The sequence below is a fragment of the Marmota flaviventris genome, chromosome 19 (assembly GCF_047511675.1).
Source record: "Marmota flaviventris isolate mMarFla1 chromosome 19, mMarFla1.hap1, whole genome shotgun sequence".
Classification (NCBI taxonomy): domain Eukaryota; kingdom Metazoa; phylum Chordata; class Mammalia; order Rodentia; family Sciuridae; genus Marmota; species Marmota flaviventris.
This window is the reverse complement of record NC_092516.1, coordinates 6,469,347-6,489,677: the sequence shown is the minus strand read 5'-3', so window position 1 is coordinate 6,489,677 and position 20,331 is coordinate 6,469,347. Positions and strand designations below refer to the sequence as shown.

The window sequence follows — 20,331 nt, the reverse complement described above, 5'->3', positions numbered from 1 at the left end:
AGGAAACAGGTGAAATTAATTTTAATAATAAAGTTTATTTAACTCATTAGATTCAAAATTATTTATTATTATTTAACTCATTAGATTCAAAATGTCATCATTTCAAAATATGATCCATACAAAAAAATTATTACTGACATGTTTCACATTCTTTTTTTCATGCAAAGTCTTTGAAATCCAGGTTGCATCTTACACTTGGGGCACATATTAGTTTGGACAGAGCACTTCCAAGGGAGCACTCAGTAGCCAAGAATCCTTGTTTTTTTTTTTTTTTCTTAACATCACAACTTTGGCACTTCCTGCAGGAAAAGCCCCATCCTGGCTGCTGGAGGGTGAGGAAGAATAACAAGAAGAATCAAGGAGAGTTGAGGTCACTTAGGAAGGCCAGGGGTCTCTCCTGAAAAGGACTTCACTGCTTCCCAATTAGGAGCCTAGAGTTGCTGCAGGGATGAAGGAGAGACAGGAAGTGAGGAAGGAAGGGAGACCCAGAAACTGGATTTGCAGCTAGCTTGAGGAGGCTCTCTCCAAAGTTAGGCCTCTCCCCTTAAGTACCTGCCTGCCCAGGAAGACTTGGAGGTCTGTGAGGGCCAGCAATTAGAACCATGTTGTGGCTGTAAGTGGGCTGAGGAAAAACAAAACCGAAGGAAGGAAGGAAGGAAGGAAGGAAGGAAGGAAGGGGGAGGGAGGGGAGAGAAAGAAAGAAGGAAGAAAAGAAAAAAGAGAGGAAAGAGAGGACCTTTAAACCCAGGCCCAAGCACACTATTTGACCATTTGTCCCATGGGTGTTCCCAGAGTGGTTTGCTCTGAACCATATTGGCCTTACCTCAAAACTCCCTGTAAGGAGTTAAGGCTCTTCTCATAAGGCAAACATCTGGGTTAAATACCTTAGTTTTCTTATTGCAAAGGGGCTTATGATTCTTATTTATCACGCAGCATAAAATATTTGCATGCATTTCTTATCAAATGATCTTGAACTTTCTGATTTCCCATTCCTTCCAAAAGTTGTGTTGCAAGAAATTATATTCATGGCAGCTCACATAGAACTGAGATTTGATTTGTATGATTCCAGTGAGACCTGCAGCGAGCTCCATGCTTGGGCCACTGCTCTTCTGCAGATGTTGAATCTAAAAGACCCAGGTGCTGGGCTGGGGTTGTGGCTCAGTGGTAGTGCGCTCACCTAGCATGCGTGAGGCACTGAGTTCGATTCTCAGCACCACATACAAATAAATGAAATGGAGGTCCATCAACAAATAAAAAATATTAAAAAAATAAAATAAAAATAAAAGACCCAGGTGCTGAGAGCCTTGTGAGGCAGTTTTAGGTGAAATCTATAGAGCCAACTGCGTAAAGGATGTTTATTTGGGTAATTCTGCTAATGCTTAGGAATCTGCTTAATAAAAAAATGAAGTAGGTTTAGTGACTGTGGCCACATGTCATCACACATTTGTTCAAACCTATAGAATGTACAATGCTAAGGGGAAACCCTAAAGTATAGATTTTTCTATTGTGTCTGCAAACTTATCTGGAAACAACACAGAAGTGTTTAGCAATTTATGTTCAAGAGTCAGTGCCCTCTCTATGAGGTGAAGAGCTGTTATTGTGGAATCCTGGGAGCCCTCCTCCTTCTGGGCCAGGTCCTCCTGCAAAAGACCATCAAGGCTGCAGTGTCCTGATATTCCTAGCCTGGGCAAGGGACCCCAGGAAGCACTGGGCTGGGTCCTTGAAGTTCACCCAGCTCTGGGCAATTTCCCTTGGGCTCTGGGTCCCAAGGAGATGTAAGCATAATACCAGGGTCAGGTGCTTGCCCAGGTGGCTGTAGCAGGACCCCTTTTCAGGCTGTAAAGCCAGGTCAGAGCTTGACATGCACCTCCCCAGTCTGTGGCCCCAAATCCTCAATTTAGTGTCTGCACCAGCTTCAAACCCTCACTCCAAGGACCAAGCTGTGCTTGTAACCCACTTGGGGGAGCAGAGGTAGCCAGGCCCCAACAGAGGGTCCTTCACCAGAGGACAAGCAAGAGAAGTAAGGAGCAGATGAGCGAGGATCCCATCAGGCCCCTGTGCATGGCTTTCTTGGGACAGCAGAAGCCCCTCCTTATAGGCCTGCTGCTTAGGCCCTGGAGGGCAGGCAGGCAGCCACTGAGAACATAATAAGGTGCTATGAGGACAGGGTCTCACTGCATTTGCCCATGTTGATCTCCAAGGTGTGTAGGGCTTAAGATGCAGAGCCATGACTTCTTGGGGATCCTCTTGACTGTGGCAGTTTCTTAGACATTTCTTATTTCTGATGACCTGGACTTTTTTGGTGGGGTACTGAGGATTGAACCCACGGGTGCTTTAGCATTGAGTTGCATTCCCGCTTTTTTTTTTTTTTTGAGAGGAGGTCTTGCCAAGTTTCTGAGGATGACCTTGATCTTTCAATCCTCCTGCCTCAGACTTCTAAGTTACAGGTGCACACAGCGCACCTAGCTGACTTGGATGATTTTGAGGAGAACTGTTAAGGTATTGTAGGGTGCTCCTCAGCCAGACTTTAATGTTTTCTCATGATTAGACAGGGGTTGTTGTTTAGGGGGGAAGACCACAGAGGTGAAGTGCCATTTTCATCACTTCCTATAAAGGACATGCACTGTCAACCTGTGATATCAATGTTGGTGGTGACTCTGATCACCTGGCAGAGGTCTTGTTTGTCATATTTCTCTACTGTGAAGTTACTCTCATCTGTACTTCATACCTGTTCTTTGGAAGGAAGCCACTACACGCAGCTCACACCTAAGGAGCAAGGAGCTTTGTTCCACTTCTTGAGGAAGGATCTGCATCACTTCAGTTTTCTTCCTTCCTTTTGTACTTCCACTCTACCAACTGAGCTATATCCCCAGCTTCCCCCGCCCTTTTAAAAAAATATTTTTTAGTTTTTTTTTTAGAAGTTGATGGATAATTATTTTATTCATTTATTTATATGTGGTGCTGGGACTTGAACCCAGTGCCTCACACATGCTAGGCAAGCGCTCTACCACTGAGCCACAACCCCAGCCCCACTTTTTTTTTTTTTTTTTTTTTTGAGACAGGGTCTCACTGTATTGCCCACGTTGGTCTCCAACTTCTGGGCTCAAGCAATCAGTGCTCCTTTCTCAGTCTCCCAAGAAGGGCAGGAGAAACTATGGGTGGGCACCACTATACTTGGCTCCCTGTGTCTCTTTGAAATCATGTCCTGTCGTTTTGTTTGTTTTTTAGCATTTTCTTACTTTCTGGTCTACTAGATACTTCAGGCTCGCTTTGTGCATTTCGTGCTTACCCTAGAATCAGCCATTTTTCTAAGGAACCCTAGTCTTTTCATTAGCTGATGTTTTCTTATATTATAAACATCCACAAAAATACAATTTTTTAAAAGATGAGAGAGCTGGGTGTGGTGGCACACACCTGCAGTCCCACTGGTTTGGGAGGGAGGCAGGAGGATCTTAAATTCAAAGCTAGTCTCAGCAACTTAGTGAGGCCCTAAGCAACTTAGGGAGAACTGTCTCCAAATAAAATATTTTAAAAAGGGCTGGGAGGGCTGGGGATGTGGCTCAAGCGGTAGCGCGCTCGCCTGGCATGCTCGAGGCGCTGGGTTCGATCCTTAGCACAACATAAAAATAAAATAAAGATGCTGTGTCCACCGAAAACTAAAATATTAAAAAAAAAAAAGGGCTGGGAATGTAGCTTAGTGATTTAGCACCTGGGGTTCAATCCCTAGTACTAAAATAAGAAGAAGAAGAAAGAAAAAAAAAGAGAGAGAGAGAGAAGAGATAAAAATAAAAATAAAAACTAATGGAGCAGGGCATTGTGGTACACACCTGTTAATTCCAGCAATTCAAGAGCCTGAGGCAGGAGGAACAAAACGCCAGCTTCTGTAACTTAGTGAAGGCTTCAGCAACCTAGTGAGACCCTGTCTCAAAACAAAAATAAAAAGGGCTGGAGATGTGGCTCAGTGGTAAAGCACTAAAGCACCTGTGGGTTCAATCTCCAGTACAAAGAAAGCAAAAAAACAAACAACAACAACAAAGAAAACTCTACACTTTTTTCACAGCCATTTAATTAAAAAAAACAGAAAAGAAATTTGTATTAAAGAAAGACACCAGGGCATGCAGAGGAGGGCTTCTTAAGGCTGGGGTGGGGAGAGGGCACACAGAGTTGAAAGGCTGAGGACATCAGCTGAAAAGGACATCAGGGTAGGTGCGTGTGCACCCCTGCCATTTACTCCCAGGAGGCACCTTCTATGAAGTTCCTCTAGTGCTGAGCCCGTCAGAATGTCCTCCATCCCCTCCTATTTCAGTATCTTGGCTGATGTGTGAGGAAGTACAGCCTGAAACTTTACAGCAGCAAAGTGTATTTTGGGATGATGACATGTCCTGGTTTCCTAGAAATGCACCCACCTCTAATGGAAAGTAACTTAATTTATCCTAACTTCCACCCCAAAGGACCAGCATCCAAACCGGAGTGAGACTTTTTTTTTTTTTTTTGCAGTGCTAGGAATCAAATCTAGAACTTTGTGTATACTAGAAAAGCCCTCTAACACTGAGATACACCTCTATACCTTTTTTAAATTTTTATTTTGAGATAGGGTCTCGAAAAGTTGCCCAGGCTGGCCTTGAACTTGTGATCTTCCTGTCCCAGTCTCCCAAGTAACTGGGGATCACAGGTGTGCTATGATCTTTCTATGTTCTTTTATACTGAAAGATCTTTAACATGTATGTCACACAGACAAACACACACACTTAACATGCAGGGACCCAGGTCATACCTCCTATGCATTGTGCTGGGACTGAAACCCAGGATCTCATGCATGCTTGGCAAACATGTAACAGTCACTTTACCTTTTGATATAGCCCTCCTTGCTTTGGGGCTGCTGCTGCTGCTTCTTCTTCTTGTGCTGGGAATTGAACTCAGGGGCATTCCACCATTAAGCCATATCCTCAGGCCTACTTTGTATTTTTTTATTTATCGACAGGGTCTCACTGAGCTGAGAAGTGCCTCACTGTTACAGAGTGCTGGCTTTGAACTCGCGATTCTCCTGCCTCTACCTCGCGAGCCACTGGGATTACAGGCGTTCGCCACCTCACCAGGCTTGAGGCTTATTTGTTTATTTTTTAAAAAATTTTGTTAGGGGTTGAGGTTGTGGCTCAGTGGTAGAGCATTTGCCTAGCATGTGTGAGGCACTGGGTTTGATTCTCGGCACCACATAAAAATAAACAAAATAAAGGCACTGTGTTCATCTATAACTGAAAAAAAATTTGTTAGATGTTGATGAATCTTTATTCATTTATTTATTGTGCTGAGATTCGATCCAGTGCCTTGCACATGCTAGGCAAGCGCTCTATCACTGAGCCCCAGCCCCAGCTCCTTGAGACTTATTTTTAAAAGTTCATGTTTTTCCCTTCCTCTTCTCCCTCTCTCCCACCTAACCTGGGGGCGGGGAAACAAGATCACCTGGAGTTATCCAGGCTCCACAGGAAGGAGATGTCTGCCTGAGGATCTAGGAAGTGACTATCTCCCAAATTAACAAATGAATCCTAACATACCCTCAGGGCGCCCTGGGAACCCCCTTCAGGGCACACCTGGACTGTAGCCTTTGAATAGCTTTTTAAAAGCCCTGCTTTCCCTAATGGGCAGAATCACAGGGACAGGAGTCCCCTGTTTCTCCTTTGCCAGCAAAACAATTTTAAAAAAAAAATCCTTTAACTTAGAACCGTGTCCTTATTATTAAGTTATTAAGTTGGCATGAACTGGCATTGGGGACAAGGATCGAGCTTTCGGTTACAAGGGCTCCACCACTGAGCTATAACCTCAGCACCCTTACTTCCATTTTTTAAAACAAAACGGCATCCAAAACAGGTGAGCGAGGGAGATGCTGGATCCGGAGGCGGAACTGAGCGCCGAGGTCGTAAGGCTTTATGCATCTTGATCGTGTCCTCACGGCTCGGCTCTCTTTAATAAGACCCCTGAGCCCCAGGCCCCGCGGCGGCCGCGGGGCTTTCCGGCGGGCCGTCTTAGTTTCCCGGCGGGTGGAAATCCAGTCCAGGACCGGCGTGTCCTCGCCCAGCGTCCTCACCGCCCGGACAGGCCAGGTAGGTCGCCGGGAGATATCTGGGCAAACCGGAAGTTGCCGTGGGGCAGCGGGACAGGAAACGTGGGGACACCAGCCAGGCCAGGCGCGCACAGGGTGACCCTTCCCCCCGCGAGTAGGACTGTTCTCGGGAGCGCGCAGGTGAGGGCCTCAAGACGGTGGCTCAGTGAGGCAGGACGGGCGGGGGGGGCGGGACCATCTTGTCTACAGCCAATCACTGGCGTCTTCCGTGGCGCGTGGCGGGGCGAGGTGGCGTCGTTGCCTGGGAGACAGCTCCCGGCGTCAAGTTCCTGCGGGCTGAGGAGCTCGCGGGGCCGGAAGGTGCGCTGGGGACTCCCGGGCTTCTGCGGCCGCCTGGTGCTCGGAATTTGCATTCCTGCTGCGGTGTCAGCTTCACTGGAGCGGGTCGCGGGGTCGCCTTCTTGCCTCCGGAGGTCTCCCTGGCCTGGGCATCCTTAGTCTTCTTTTAAAAATTTTAAACCCTATGAGCACTTCTGCTGATTACCTTTTCTTCTTTGTTAACGTTTAGAATTTTCTCTGCTATTATTTTTACTTCCCTTCTCTCGTGTTCCTTTATTTCCCTTATTGGTTGTCTCTTTCCTTCACCAGACCGCATATCCGCATCGTCCTGTCTCTAGTTAGCTGCTTTAGTAAGTGTATTATTTTGTTCTTGCTTTAGACGATGTTGTTTCTAGTTTTCATTATTTTTTAAGACTTAAGTTAACTGTCAGGCTGATCTCTGCGAGTAGATGGGGATTTATTTATCAAAGGTGGTGTCCTCTCCTTACTCAAGTTCAGGGCAGCCACCAGGAGTTGACGTTTGTTGAGGGTTTCCCAAACCTGAAGCTCCACTGAGCGCCTTTCTCCATGGTAGTTAATACTTGTGACAGGCTCTGAGGTAAGTAGGTAAGTACAGCCCTGAACTGGTGACCTGTGAGCTGAATGCAGAGAGGCTGGACGTGTACTGAGTTTGTTTGTTTGTTTTTTTTTTCCTTTGTGATACTGGGGCAATTCTAACATTGAACTATATGCCCAGCCCTTTTTATTTTTTCTTTTAAGACAGCGTGTCTGGCTAAGTTGCCCAGGTTGGCTTTGAACTTGTGGTTCTTCTGCCTCAGTCTCCTAAGTAGCTGGGATTGTGGGTGTGCAGATTTAAACGTTTTGTCCTAAATTTAAAACTCAGGAGATTTCACATAGAAATCAAATTATTTCGAGGTGTGGTGGTACAAGCCTATAATACCAGTTATTTGGGAGGCTGGTAAGTTCCAGGCTAACCTGGGCAATTTACGAAGACCCTATATTTTTTTTTTTAAGAGAGAGAGAGAGAGAATTTTAATATTTATTTTTTAGTTTTCGGCGGACACAACATCTTTGTTTGTATGTGGTGCTGAGGATTGAACCCCGGCCGCATGTGTGCCAGGCGAGCGTGCTACTGCTTGAGCCACATCCCCAGCCCCACCAAGACCCTATCTTAATAAAAAATTTAAAAAGGACTGGGAATGTATCTAACTGGTAGAATGCTTGTCCTAACATACGCAAGGCCCTGGTTTCAATCAAGGAGAATGAGAAGGAGACGGAAGGAAGAAGAAGAAATTGAATTTTTTTTTTCTCTTGAAAAATATTTGAACTTTGGCAATACTGGCCCCCAACTACTCCCTCTAAACAAATATGGTTTTGGATATCCCTTAAGTCCCTTATACTCTCTTCTTATGTCCAGCCATTGGTCATTTGTGGTTGTTGAAGTCATTACATTTTTGATGTCTGCTTTACGCCTTTCTGAACTCTTTCAGAGGCTGCAATTTCCACATAGAAACTGTGGTAACCCGCTCCCCCAGACCTGCTCCGATCCTAAAACCAGCTGTGGAATGCATTTCTCTCTTTTCCAAGAAAGGGTTAAATGGTTAATATCAAGCATATAGTAGGTGCTCAAGGAATTTTCTATGAACAACCAAATGAATGCTCAAACTTCATTTAGTCTGTCTAGGAGATCTTATGGCAGGATTCAAGCCTCTAGACACCCTTTACCCCTGCAGTATTCCTAAACCAGTACCTTTTGCTGGTAAAGAAATTTTGCCCTGGGGCTTGGGGTTGTGGCTCAGCAGTAGAGCAATAGCCTTGCATGAGGCACTGGGTTCCATCCTCAGCACCATATAAAAATAAATAAACAAAATAAAGGCATTGTGTCCATCTACAACCAAAAATACATTAAAAGTGTGGGGGGGAGAATTTTATTTTATTTTTTCCCTGAAATTGGGACATATGCACTGATTTTGAACTTTGTGCTCTCTTGGGATTGCATGGGGTGACATGGTCCTCTCCAGCGGTAGTCCTTGTATACTGGAGACTCAGTTCTGCTCCTCATGGACACACTGAATGCAGTTGTGTCATCTTTTCAGGACCCTCTTTGACTTTGTTTCAGTTCATAGCTACCTGGATTGAAAACAGTATTGACTTTGATTACAACTTTGTATGTCCCTCTTCACCCTGGGTTTAGAATGACTGGAAACACTAACTAGAGGCAAATCCCAGGGGTAAATTTTCTTCAAGTTGACAGTAGAATCAAGCCAAATCCAAGGACTCCTAAAATATTTGACTCCAAGAGTGGAGTTGCAAACAGATGCTATAAGGGACCAAGTGTCGACCATGACCACCTGGGAGTCAGGTTGTGGGTAAAAAGAATATAGGTCCAGTATTGCCAAATGTTCTGATTTTTTAAAAAAATCAATTATATGAGAACTCTGCTGATTTTTAAGTGTTAGAAATTAAGTTTTTAAAAAATTAAATCATGTGAACCCCAGAGTACATCTGTGAACTAGTACAGGGCTGTAACACTGATCTTGCTGTGTGAAGCAGGGGATCTCAGAGATGAGTCAAAGGAGGCAAGCACAGGATCATCTCTGGGAGGAACATTCCCTGTAGGCAGACTCCAGGATTGGGACCCCACCTCTTTCCTGACACTCCCATGCTCTGCCTAGAAGACATGGTTCTTTACCCCAGAAAGTAAAGTACAATCACTCTCCTACCCATTTGGGGCTTTAGTACCCAGGGTCAGAAGGCAAAGGGAACCCAAGGGGTGGCATCTGGAACTCCTGGACAGTTGGGTCAGGCCTCTTTACCACTGTTTCCGAGCTGGAGTAGGTTTGGAAAAACCAAATTTATCCCACATATTGCCAGGTGTAGGCATCAGGATGGGCTACAGGTGGTCCCAGCCTATTTCCTTAGTTCACTCCTAGGGAGAGAACTCTGTGCCAGTCTTGGAGGGACCCAGAGGACCCCCTGATCTGGGGAGGCTTAATTGAATCCAGGGGCCTCAAAGAAGTGCTGTGTACTGAAAAAGAACGTCTTCCCTCCATTCAGCAAAGCGCCACTTCTTCAAGGATGACTGCAATGCTCTCTTTGAAACATTATCAAAATCTTTCTAAAAACGCATCGCCCTATTTTTTCGTTTCGGTGCCCCTGCTTGGCGGGCATCACAAATACGTGCTTGGTAAAAGAATCGTCTTTAGCAGGAATTGCTGATCTGGGAATTGCCTTCCTGCCAAGAGCAGGTGCAGCCAAGGCCTGGGATCCCAGACACGGAACCCTCGAAGCTGGGAACCCTGTAGGGCTGCCGCTGCGTGGGGAACGGGATCTGGAAGGGACTTCCTGTTGTCCCTAATCCTGGTCTCCGCCCGATTCCCCCGCCCGCCCAACGCTGGCTGCAGAACTTCCCTTCCCTGGGGAGGGGCCCGGCTGCCCCTGGTGCCCCCTCTACCATCCTGCACCTCGGTGAGAAGGGAATGCTGGGGAGGGCGCCTGGATCCCGGGACTGGTACAGGTGGCCAAGATTGCAGGAGGGGACAGGGTCAAAGGTGGAAGGCTTCGGGCTGGCAGGAGAGAAGGGGGCCTGGATCCGGGATTGGGAAGGAGAAGGACATAGTCCGCCGGAACTATGAGCAGGATGGGCATCCCAAGGCCGGAGGTTGCATCGCAGGGGAACTGCTAAGTGGGCAGGTTGATTTCTGGTTTCTAGCCGGGCTTTAAAGCAGACGCGGGGCACAGAGTGCATGCCCTGGGGTCAGCGGGGCCTGAATTCTATGAGAAGTGGGACCTCACCAGCACTTGTTTTGTAGGATCTCTGCGGAATTTTCTGCTCTTGATGACAGGAACTACCATTTCAGTTTTCCCCCACTTTCCCTGAGCTGTTTGCTCTGAAATGTGGGGCTCAGCAACAAAGCATAGGGTACACAATATCTTTGTACCTTTTTTTTTTTTTTTAAGCAGGAAACTAAAAACATGATCGAAAAGTAGGACTGCTGAATAGGATCTAGCAGACCAGGTAGGACCAGGAAAGTCTGGTCCAGCATGGAGATTTTTCAGGGCACTTGAAGATGACTGATTTCTTTCTGCTCTTTCAGGCTCATGGCCAAAAGCAGGAGGGGGCTTGGCCAGCAAGCAGGAGAAACAACTTGCTGTTCTTCCTAACTCTCAAATAGAAAATGTCTGCAAATGGTGGAAGCATCCAGGCTGCTGAGAACAAGGAGAGAGCCCAGGAGGTAAGAAGTTCTGGGGGCAGAGGTATGCCATGAAAGAAGCTGGGACAAGATGATTTTTCTAAGCAGGGTATCTGGGCAAAGGAAGAGTTAGACTCACTGGGGGTGCAGGGCTGGTGGATGGGGGAAGTGGGTTGGAGATATTGGAGAGAAGGTGGCATGATGGGAAATACCTTCTATTTGGCATTTATGGTGTAACTGTTTTGCCTTGTTCAGTGAATAAAGGTAGTCAACAGGCACATGGAATAGCAGGGGTGATCTGTGGGGTCCTCCAGTGAGGTTTTTTCCGAATTGTGCCTACTTGTTCTATGCCCCACTTCCTTCTCCCCAAGACATTTCTCTTCACCTCTCTGGGTCTGAGCTCCCAGTCCTGCCTGCACCACCTGCTGCCTGTGTGTGTGTATGTAATTACCATCTGTGGAGGACTGGGGTCTCTGGCCTTGGGGTTGGAGGACTCTGAGTCACTTGCAGGCAAGGCATGTGACTCAGGCCAGTCCTCTGACCTGTGGGAACCAGCTCTGTCCTTTGTAAAATGCAGATTCTGTACCTGTCATTCCCTCCTATCTTGGAGGAGCTAATGGGATGAGATTCATCTAAGCAGTGTCAGCTCATAACTGATCATAATTTTTTATAATGAAATGATAACTCCCACAACTAGAGCTCAAGTCAGAGAAGCCTGTGTCCTCTGGCCTAGTGTCGTAGTGGTTATAAATAAAAATTCACATCCAGTATTAGTGCGTCCGTGTTGTTGTTTTTCTTGGGGGAGGTTACAAGGATGGAACTCAAGGGCACTAGATCACTGAGCCACATCCCAGCCCTATTTTGTATTTTATTTAGAGACAGGGCCTCACTGAGTTGCTTAGCGCCTCACTTTTGCTGAGGTTGGCTTTGAAATCACAATCCACCTGCCTCAGCCTCCAAAGCTGCAGGGATTACAGGTGTATGCCACTGCGCCACACTAGTGCTACCGTTTTTATGCTGTGGAAGTTCAAAGAATTATTACCATTGTTTCATAACAGCTTTTTATGTGTGCCTTGAACCTGACAAGCCTTGCTGATCGACATTCTCCGTTGATGTTGAATTCGTCAAGTCTACACAAAGTAATAATAATAATAATAATTACCCATACTCTGTGTTTATCCAGAAATTTCTAGAGTGGGTGGCTTTCTCTCACATGTGTATGCCCCTATGACTGTTCTAGGCAGGCAACAGAGCAGCTGAGTCTCAGAGGCCAGTCAGGGCATTGTTAGGTCTGCCCTGGACACTCTTGACAGCTGGTCTTTCCCTTCAGGACTGACTGGAACACACACACCGGGGAGGGTGAGGCAAGGATGGGTGTGACTCCCAATAGAAGGCCAGCCTTGCCTTGAGTGACATGAGAACCACCAAGGTTCTCTCAGTGAGAGGATATATATGCCTTGCCCAGAGTTTTTGAGAGGCCTGATTGTGAGCCTTTGTCTAATTCCTAGGCTTTGGGGTGTTAGTTTCCTGTAGCTGTAGAAACAAGTTCCCACTGACTGGGTTGCATAAGACAACCAGGATCTGTTCTCTCCTGGTCTTGGAAGCCAAGCTGTCAGCTGCTCCAGGCCTCCTCCAGAGGCTTTTGGCCTGGGGAGAGGTTCTTCCCACCCCTTTTAGCCTCCTGTGACTCCTGATGCTCCTAGGCTCAAGCATTGCTCCATCTCTGTTTCCTTCTCAGTGTTTCTGTGTCTTCTATTTACCTTTTTTTCTTGAGGTGGGGAAGGAGTTGAACTCAGGAGTGCTATGTCTATGTCACTGAGCTATATCCTAGCCCTTATTCTTTTTTTTAATACCCTATCCCTTTTAATTTTAAATTTGTTCCAATTGGTTATACATGACAGTAGTTAATTCTTATTTTGAGTCAAGTTCTTGTTAAATTGTTAAATTGCCCAGGCTGACCTTGAATTTGCCATCATCCTTCCTCAGCCTCCTGAGTTGCTGGGATCTCAGGTGTGCACACCACACTCAGTTGTGTCTTCTGTTCTTTTCCTTTTTCTTTTTTAATATTTATTTATTTTTAGTTGGACACAATATCTTTATTTTACATTTATGTGGTGCTGAGGATCGAACCCAGTGCCTCATGCATGCTAGGTGAGCACTCTACCACTGAGCCACAATCCCAGTCCCTGTCTTCTATTCTTATAATGACCTCACTCATCCAATTTAGGGCCCACCCTAGGGGCACTTAACCACTGAGCCACATCTCCAGCTTTTTTTATTTTTTATGTAGAGACAGGGTCTCACTAATTGCTTAGGGCTATGCTAAATTGCTTACTGGCTTTGAATTTATAATCCTCCTGCCTCAGCCTCTTGAGCCGCTGGGATTATAGGAATGCACCACTATGCCTGGCTCATCTTGAGATGCTTAGCTTGATTATCTCATTTTCCATTTTCCAGCCTCATTTAATCCCCAGTACTACAACAGCAACAACCACCAAAAAACCCTTTTTCCAAATAAGGTCACATTCTGTGCTTCAGGGTAGATGTGAATTTTGAAGAGACACTATTTAACCCAATCTACTTGATTTTATCATGTATTAAAAAACAGCCAGGGCTAAAGATATAGCTCAGTTGGTAGAGTGCTTGCCTCAAATGCACAAGTCCCTGAGTTTGATCAATCCCCAGCACCAAAAAAAAAAAAAAGAAAGAAAGAAACAACAGCAGCCAGGCGCAGTGGCACATGCCTGTAATCCCAGCAGCTCTGGAAGGTAAGGTAGGAGAATTGCGGGTTCAAAGCCAGTCCCAGCCCAGCAAAAGCGAGGCACTAAGCAACTCAGTGAGACCCTGCTCTAAATGAAATACAAAATAGTGGGGCTGGGGCTGTGGCTTAGTGGTACAGCGCTTGCCTCTCATGTGTGAGGCCCTGGGTTCGATCCTCAGCACCACATAAAAATAAACAAAATAAAGGTATTGTGTAAAAAATAAATAAACAAACAAACACATAAATAAAATACAAAATATGGATGGGGATGTGGCTCAGTGGTCGAGTGCCCCTGAGTACTATGTGTACTATGGCAATGGCTTGACAAGTCTTTCATCGCTTGCCACTCCATCCTTGCTGGGAGGTGAACTGGAGGGAGAAAGCGAGGTCAGCCCTTCAAGCTGTCTCTTGCATGTGGGTGTGAGTTCTGCCAGCCGGGTTCTGATGTGGGTTGTCATTCCCAGGTTCTAGGTCATGTGCATTCCTGTCAAGAAGTGCTCTCTGGGCTGGAGAAGAAGATACCACACATTAAGACAGAGCCGGAAGAGGTGCACTCTGAGGGGACCTCACAGGAGGACAGGGCTCCAGGTGCACGGGACTGGGTGCCTCTAAGTCCTGGCCCTAAGGAGAAAGCTCTCTTCTTGCCTGGGGGAGGTAGGAGAGGGATGTGGACAAAGGTGCCTGGATAGGCAACTGTGGGGAAGGTGGAGGCCCAGCCTGGGTAGGGCTGAGGGTCCTTAACCTGGAAAGGGACCCAGATGTCTACCTGTGCATATGCCTGCCTGTCTTTTTGGTTTGGGGTGGGGTGGAGTTTGAAGTGGCTGGGTGAGCAGCAGCATCCAGCAGTTTGAGTCAGTCACCACTCTCCTCCCATAGCCCTTCCTTCTCGGATCCCCATGCTTTCCCATGAGGGGAGGACCCGAGATCGGCAGATGGCCGCAGCGCTCCTCACTGCCTGGTCCCAGGTGAGTGTCTATGCCAGTCTCTTTGCCTCCTCTTCTAGCTGCCCAAGTGGAGGCAGGGCCTTCCCAGATCCCGATTTGGTGCTCAGCCCTTCCAGATCTGCTGGCTCCACATGTAAAGTCATGGCCTCACTGACCTTCCCACTTGGATCTGGAACCTGCTGCTCAGGACTCTCACTGAAGTGTAGCTGGAATCTGAATACCATTTTCCAGGCTTAGGGTCTTCGGTCACTCTGGCCACAGCTGGAGGAAAAGCAGAGGGAAGTGGAGAGATGGGTCTCTGATGTGTGAATCTTCCTTTAGGGTCTGAGCTGAGGAAGGAGATCCTGAGCTTTGTCTGTGGTACCTAAGTAGTACTGCTTTGTTATTGAAACAATTCTCCCCCAAAAAGGTCTCTTATATTTGACAATCAGGTCAGGGTAGCTGGAGGCAGCAGTTGGGAGGCTGCAATCTCACCACATGTCTTGGTGTCTCTGTTTGCCCCACTGTGTCTATAGCTTACCTTGGACAGCATGCTTCATGTTGTTTCAGATGCCAGTGACCTTTGAAGATGTGGCTCTGTACCTCTCCCGGGAGGAGTGGGGACGTCTGGACCACACCCAGCAGAACTTCTATAGGGACGTGCTACAGAAGAGAAATGGGCTGGCCTTGGGTGAGGGCTCACCTGTAGTAGGGTCATTACCTCCCTGTTGGCCCCCCACATCAGTTCTGCTCCCTTTCCCCACTTTGTTCATTTAGACAGTAGTGTTCTGTAGAACTTTCCACAGGGATTGAAATATTCTGCATCTGCACTAGAATGGTGTCCCTAAACCCAGTGGCTGTTGAGCATTGGAAATGTGGCTAGAGCAAGTGAGTTTTTAATTTTTTTTTTTTTTAACTTTGCCCAACTCAGATTGGAGCTTGAGTAGCCATGGCTGGTGGCTGCTATTTTGGACAGTACTGATCTGAGGATTCTGCTTTTCTTCCAATCTTTCATTGCTTTAATTTATCCCAGTATTTCTGTCTTCCTTCTCCAAGCCCCAGCTTTGTAGGTGTTTGCAGAGAGCTTGACTCTAGGTCTGTGGGCTGCTCTGTGGGTGGCATCAGCTAACCTCTCAGGCCTTATAGGCTCTAGGGAGCCCAGGAAGCATGTGCTTCTCAGAGGGGCTTGGCTCCCTTGGTTTCTCTGATGGCAGGTAGTTAAGTCCCAGGTTTTTACTCCTTATTTGCAGACTAGTTTTTTTTTGACAGAATTTGATGAGGTCTTCATTGTGATTCATTCATTCAGTAAATAGCCATTGCATACCTGCTAGTCCAGGTGCAATCTGGGCCTTTGGCAATTCCACCCTTGACTTCAGTGTAGCCTTGAGATCTCTGTGGGATCATACCAGTCATCCTCACTCCTATAATTATCTTAGGCTTGCATACTACCCGTTGTTAATATTCCTCAGGGCCAGACCAACAAGTCCAGGCAAATCCTGGGAGATCAGAAAGAACTTAGCATCTATTTGCAGCCCCAGGGCAGGCCTCAGAGAGGCTGTAACCCACTTCATTGATCCAAAAAATCCCTTTTCTCCCACAAGTCATGACAGGCAAGGCCCCTCTGCTGTCTTACTGACTTAACTAGAATTCCCAGGGCCTCTCACCCCAGGGATTTGGCAGATGGGCCCTTTGGTCTCATGACTTCTTGGTTGTCAGTGTACCTGGCCCCTTGTCCCAGGCCCTCCCACTTGGCCTTTCTGCAGCCTCCAACCCTCCCAGCCACATGCAAGTTCAGGAGTGAGATAGCCCTTCCAATGTCTTAGGCTACTGGGCCCACTGATTGGAGACTGTGACAAGGGAAGGGAATTGCTGTCCTTACCTGGCCTCAGAACCTGGGCTCCTCCCTTTCAGATTCTGAGACTCTATTCAGGGAATCAGGAGTCAGTTGGCTCAGCATTGGGAGGAGTATAGTTGGGTGCTACCCTGAAAGGGGATAGGAAGGAAATTTTTTTTAAGGTGCTGGGGATTAAACTGAGGGTCTCTTACATGTTAGGCAAGTAGCTTACCACTGAGCTGCACCTCAGGCCCCCCCCCCCCCACACACCTTTTTTTTCCTTTGGTACTGGTGATTGAACCCCAGGTGGTCTGCCACCGAGTTATGTTCCCAGATGCCTTTTAAATTCTTTTTTTTTTTTTTTTTTTGTACTGGAGATTGAACTCAGGGGCACTTGACCACTAAGCCACATTCCTAGCCCTATTTTGTATTTAGAGACAGGGTCTCACTGAGTTGCTTAATGCCTGTCATTGCTGAGGCTGGCTTTGAACTCAGGATCCTCCTGCCTCAGCCTCCTGAGCCGCTGAGATTACAGGCATGTGCCACTGCCTCCGGCCCTTTTTATTTCATATATATATCTTTATTTTATTTTTCTATGATGCTGAGGATCGAACCCAGGGCCTCGAACATGCTAGGCGAGCGCTCTACTGCTGAGCCACAATCTCAGCCCCATTTTTCATTCTTTTGTGTTTTGAGACAATCTTGCTAACTTGCTGGGGCTAGCCTTAAATTTGCAATTCTGCTTCAGCTTCGGGGTCACTGGGATCATGGGTATAAGCCACCATCCCTGCCTGGCCTGAAGCAATTTTTGAGCGCATGTTGTTTTGCCTCATGTTTCTGGAGCCTCACTTGCCCCTCTTTTTTTTTTTTTTAATATTTTTATTTTTTAGTTTTCGGCGGACACAACATCTTTGTTTGTTTGTGGTGCTGCGGATCGAACCCGGGCCACACGCACGCCAGGCGAGTGCGCTACCGCTTGAGCCACATCCCCAGCCCTCACTTGCCCCTCTTGCCCCATTAGTTTTTGGAGGGATGATGTCTACAGTTGGCAGCTCCAGAAGTTCTTTGCTGAATGTGTCCTCTTTCTGGATAGGGTTTCCCTTCAGCAGGCCTCTCTGGGCCCCCCAAGTGCAGGGAAAGGGCGAGGCTGCCAGCTCCAGCCGGCAGACAGGAGCTGAGAAGGAAGAGAAGAGAGGCCCTGGTTCAGGTGAGGGACTTGGTGTGTGCCTTGTTCTGGGGAAGGACCGTTTGCCCAGTCATTCCCGGGTACTCCTTGTTGATATGGACTTTCTGTTTTTTGTGGGTGCAGGGCCACTAGATGGCTCCTTCCTAAAGGGTGGTTCTTGGCTCCAGATTTCCCCTACTTCCTTTTCCCCTTTCCTATCTCCCAGAATCCATCCCCTGGATTTCCTGTGGGTTCCCCACCCTCTGGGGCCCTTCCAGAAGCTTGTCTCTCTGGAAACCCTCTCTCTTTCTCCAGGAACCTTGGAGGTGGGGAAGGAGGTGCCAGCTGCACCCATGGGAGCCCTAGGGGATGTGAAGCCCTTGCCAACCAAAACCCGGTGGGCCCCAGGGGGTGTCCTGCAGTGTGGGCAGCAGGGAGCCAGCGGTCAGAACGCTCTGTCAGCCAGAGATGCAGAACAGCTGGCTCCTCTGGAAGCAAGAGAGCCAAATCCAGCCCCTCCTGTGAAGGCACTGGAGGGCCATGACCCAGAAAAACCCAACAAGGACGAGAAGGGTGCCACAGACAGCGGTGAGGAGGGCCTGGCCCCTGATAGTGATCTAGGCAAGAAGACCTACAAGTGCGAGCAGTGTGGCAAGAGCTTCAGCTGGCATTCGCACCTGGTGACACACCGGCGCACGCACACAGGTGAGAAGCCCTACGCCTGTACAGACTGTGGCAAGCGCTTCGGCCGCAGCTCGCATCTCATCCAGCACCAGATCATCCACACCGGTGAGAAGCCCTACACCTGCCCCTCGTGCTGGAAGAGCTTCAGCCACCACTCGACACTGATCCAACACCAGCGCATCCACACTGGTGAGAAGCCCTACGTGTGTGACCGCTGTGCCAAGCGCTTCACGCGCCGCTCGGACCTGGTCACGCATCAGGGCACCCACACCGGTGCCAAGCCGCACAAATGCCCCATCTGCGGCAAGTGCTTCACACAGAGCTCAGCCCTGGTCACCCACCAGCGTACCCACACTGGCGTCAAGCCCTACCCTTGCCCAGAGTGTGGCAAGTGCTTTAGCCAGCGCTCCAACCTCATAGCACACAACCGCACGCATACTGGCGAGAAGCCCTACCACTGCCTCGACTGCGGCAAGAGCTTCAGCCACAGCTCGCACCTCACCGCCCACCAGCGCACCCACCGCGGCGTGCGGCCCTACTCCTGCCCACTCTGCGGCAAGAGCTTCAGCCGGCGCTCCAATCTCCACCGGCATGAGAAGATCCATACCACTGGGCCCAAGGCCCTGGCTATGCTGATGCTGGGAGCGGCAGCTGCTGGGGCTCTGGCTGCACCCCCGCCTGCTCCCACCTAGGGTGGGGGCAGCGCACCCAGGGCAGCTGGGTCAGCCCCATTGAATTTGGGCCCTGTGTAGGAGCAACAGCCTTTGCTCCTGGCCTTGGTGGAGGTGGTGGGAGCCAAGGGTTGAGGGAAGGGAGCCTGGGAGGTACAGGCGCAGGGTGGGGCATGGCAACGTGGGAGGAGCTTGGGTGAGAAGGCACAGGCACTTAGGGCAAATTAAAGACCTTGGAATTCAAGCTGTGGACTACTGCTCTGTCTTGTGGGCACTGTTGAACCCCGGGGAGTGGGGGGCTCCTGGGTCAATCGTGTCCTCATTCATCCCTGACTCACCTGCTCTTGTTTTGGACACCCTTATCTTCAGCCTTGAGTACGTTTGAGGTCCCTTTGGCCAGAGCCCATTTTAGAATGTTGGAATAAATCTATGAACAGAGGCTTCTGAATGCAGACAGGTTTCCAAGTCTGAAGCCAGCCACTCCTGTAAATGGACCCCTGGTGGGGATGTCTGCTGCTGCCATCATATCCCAAGAAAGTTCACTGCACACTAATCTCTGGACTCTTCTTTGGCTCCTCTCTTTGGGAAGTGGGAGTTGGACATAGCCAGTCTGAAACCTTCTGCTCAGTGTTTCCTGCTGTCCCCATCTCCTTTCAGGCACTGTGGCTGTTTTGTGATTGGCCCTTTTCTTCCGTTTCCATTGGGGCCACTTACCAGGTACCACTTTGCTTCCTGGTCCATTATGCATCTACTGTCACCTCTTCTCTGTTGCTTCTTACCTAGTTGACCTTTGTAAGTTCTTTGTAATTTGTCCTACCTACCTGTCCCTGCCTGACTCTACTTTAGTCCTAGACTTCTGTTTTAACCTCTGTGGCTTCCATTTCCCACTGTCTTTTTCTTCGAAGGAGTAGATTCTGCCTATTATGCTATACTTGTGGCTCAGCTGCTAAAGTAACATTCAACTCATACCAGCTGACTATGAAAATGTCTGCATCAGGGAGGCCACAGAGACTCTACTTGTTTATAAAGCCACTAGGATACCTGCAGCCCTTGGCTCCAGCTCCTAAGGATTGTAATGGCTTGAACAGGATGACTGGGAATAGTAACAATAGCTGCCAGTTGTTAACTTCTAGGCATGGGGCCAAGCCCCCATATATATCACCTCTACTCTCTGCAGTTGAATGGATTTTATTATCTGAGTTTTATAAATGAGGAAACAGGATAAGAGAAAAGTCCAGTCACTTGCCCAGAATCATACAACCAGAGAGCTGGAAATTGGTGTCATATTTGCATCGGATGTCTCATGTTTTGTTTTTAATATTTTTTAGTTGGACACAATACCTTTAATTATTTTTATGTGGTGCTGAGGATTGAACCCAGGGCCTTATATGTGCTAGGCAAGTGCTCTACCGCTGAGCCACAACCCCAGCCCATTTCACGTATTTTTAAAATTCATTCTGCAGTAGGGTCTTGTGCATGCTAGGCAAGCACTCTGCCACTAAGATACATCTGCAGCCATTTTTTAAGACACCTGTGCCAAGCTGGTCTTACTGGATTGCCTAGGCTGGCCTTGAACTTGTGATCCTCCTGTTTCTGTCTCTGGAGTAGTTTGGATTATAGGCATGGGCCACTACTCCCAGTTTGGTGTTTTATCCTGTAAGAAATATCCTTATTTCCATGTGTCTCTGTTTACTGTCTAGTAA

At 47.9% G+C, this 20,331-nt stretch overlaps 1 protein-coding gene and 2 long non-coding RNA genes across 11 annotated transcripts; 1 reads left to right on the top strand and 2 right to left on the bottom strand.

Moving 5' to 3' along the window:
• Positions 1 to 71: 71 nt before the first annotated feature.
• On the bottom strand, positions 72 to 6,173 carry LOC139702955 (uncharacterized). Its single transcript, XR_011705525.1, has 3 exons — positions 4,848 to 6,173; positions 3,828 to 3,919; positions 72 to 440 (listed from the first exon to the last, which is right to left on the bottom strand). It is a non-coding gene; the product is annotated as an uncharacterized lncRNA (long non-coding RNA).
• Znf205 (zinc finger protein 205) lies at positions 6,172 to 18,872 on the top strand. 8 transcript variants are annotated; one of them, XM_071605731.1, is made up of 8 exons: positions 6,508 to 6,531; positions 6,707 to 6,747; positions 10,495 to 10,632; positions 11,649 to 11,729; positions 13,816 to 14,005; positions 14,228 to 14,316; positions 14,845 to 14,965; positions 17,202 to 18,872. In XM_071605731.1, the coding sequence occupies exons 3-8, from the start codon at positions 10,576 to 10,578 to the stop codon at positions 18,647 to 18,649; spliced, it is 1,986 nt and encodes a 661-aa protein (XP_071461832.1). In that variant the 5' UTR covers positions 6,508 to 6,531; positions 6,707 to 6,747; positions 10,495 to 10,575; the 3' UTR covers positions 18,650 to 18,872. The 8 variants fall into 8 exon arrangements, with proteins under 8 accessions (XP_071461833.1, XP_071461832.1, XP_071461834.1 ...); XM_071605735.1 differs by lacking the exons at positions 6,508 to 6,531; positions 6,707 to 6,747 and adding an exon at positions 9,351 to 9,865 and having other exon boundaries at positions 17,202 to 17,315; positions 17,589 to 18,872; XM_071605732.1 differs by lacking the exons at positions 6,508 to 6,531; positions 6,707 to 6,747 and adding an exon at positions 6,172 to 6,238.
• Positions 14,457 to 19,948, bottom strand: LOC114096934 (uncharacterized). 2 transcript variants are annotated; one of them, XR_003583526.2, is made up of 4 exons: positions 18,967 to 19,948; positions 16,154 to 16,257; positions 14,816 to 14,937; positions 14,457 to 14,556 (listed from the first exon to the last, which is right to left on the bottom strand). It is a non-coding gene; the product is annotated as an uncharacterized lncRNA (long non-coding RNA). The 2 variants fall into 2 exon arrangements; XR_003583525.3 differs by lacking the exon at positions 18,967 to 19,948 and having other exon boundaries at positions 16,154 to 16,470.
• Positions 19,949 to 20,331: the final 383 nt, after the last annotated feature.

Bases quoted from the DNA above. Each gene is read 5' to 3' on its own strand.
- Znf205 (XM_071605732.1), top strand. From the start codon at position 10,576: ATGTCTGCAAATGGTGGAAGCATCCAGGCTGCTGAGAACAAGGAGAGA. The intron at 11,730-13,815 runs GTAATAATAATA...TGTCATTCCCAG, and splicing joins ATTCGTCAAGTCTACACAAA to GTTCTAGGTCATGTGCATTC. The intron at 14,966-17,201 runs GTGAGGGCTCAC...CTTTCTGGATAG, and splicing joins GAGAAATGGGCTGGCCTTGG to GGTTTCCCTTCAGCAGGCCT.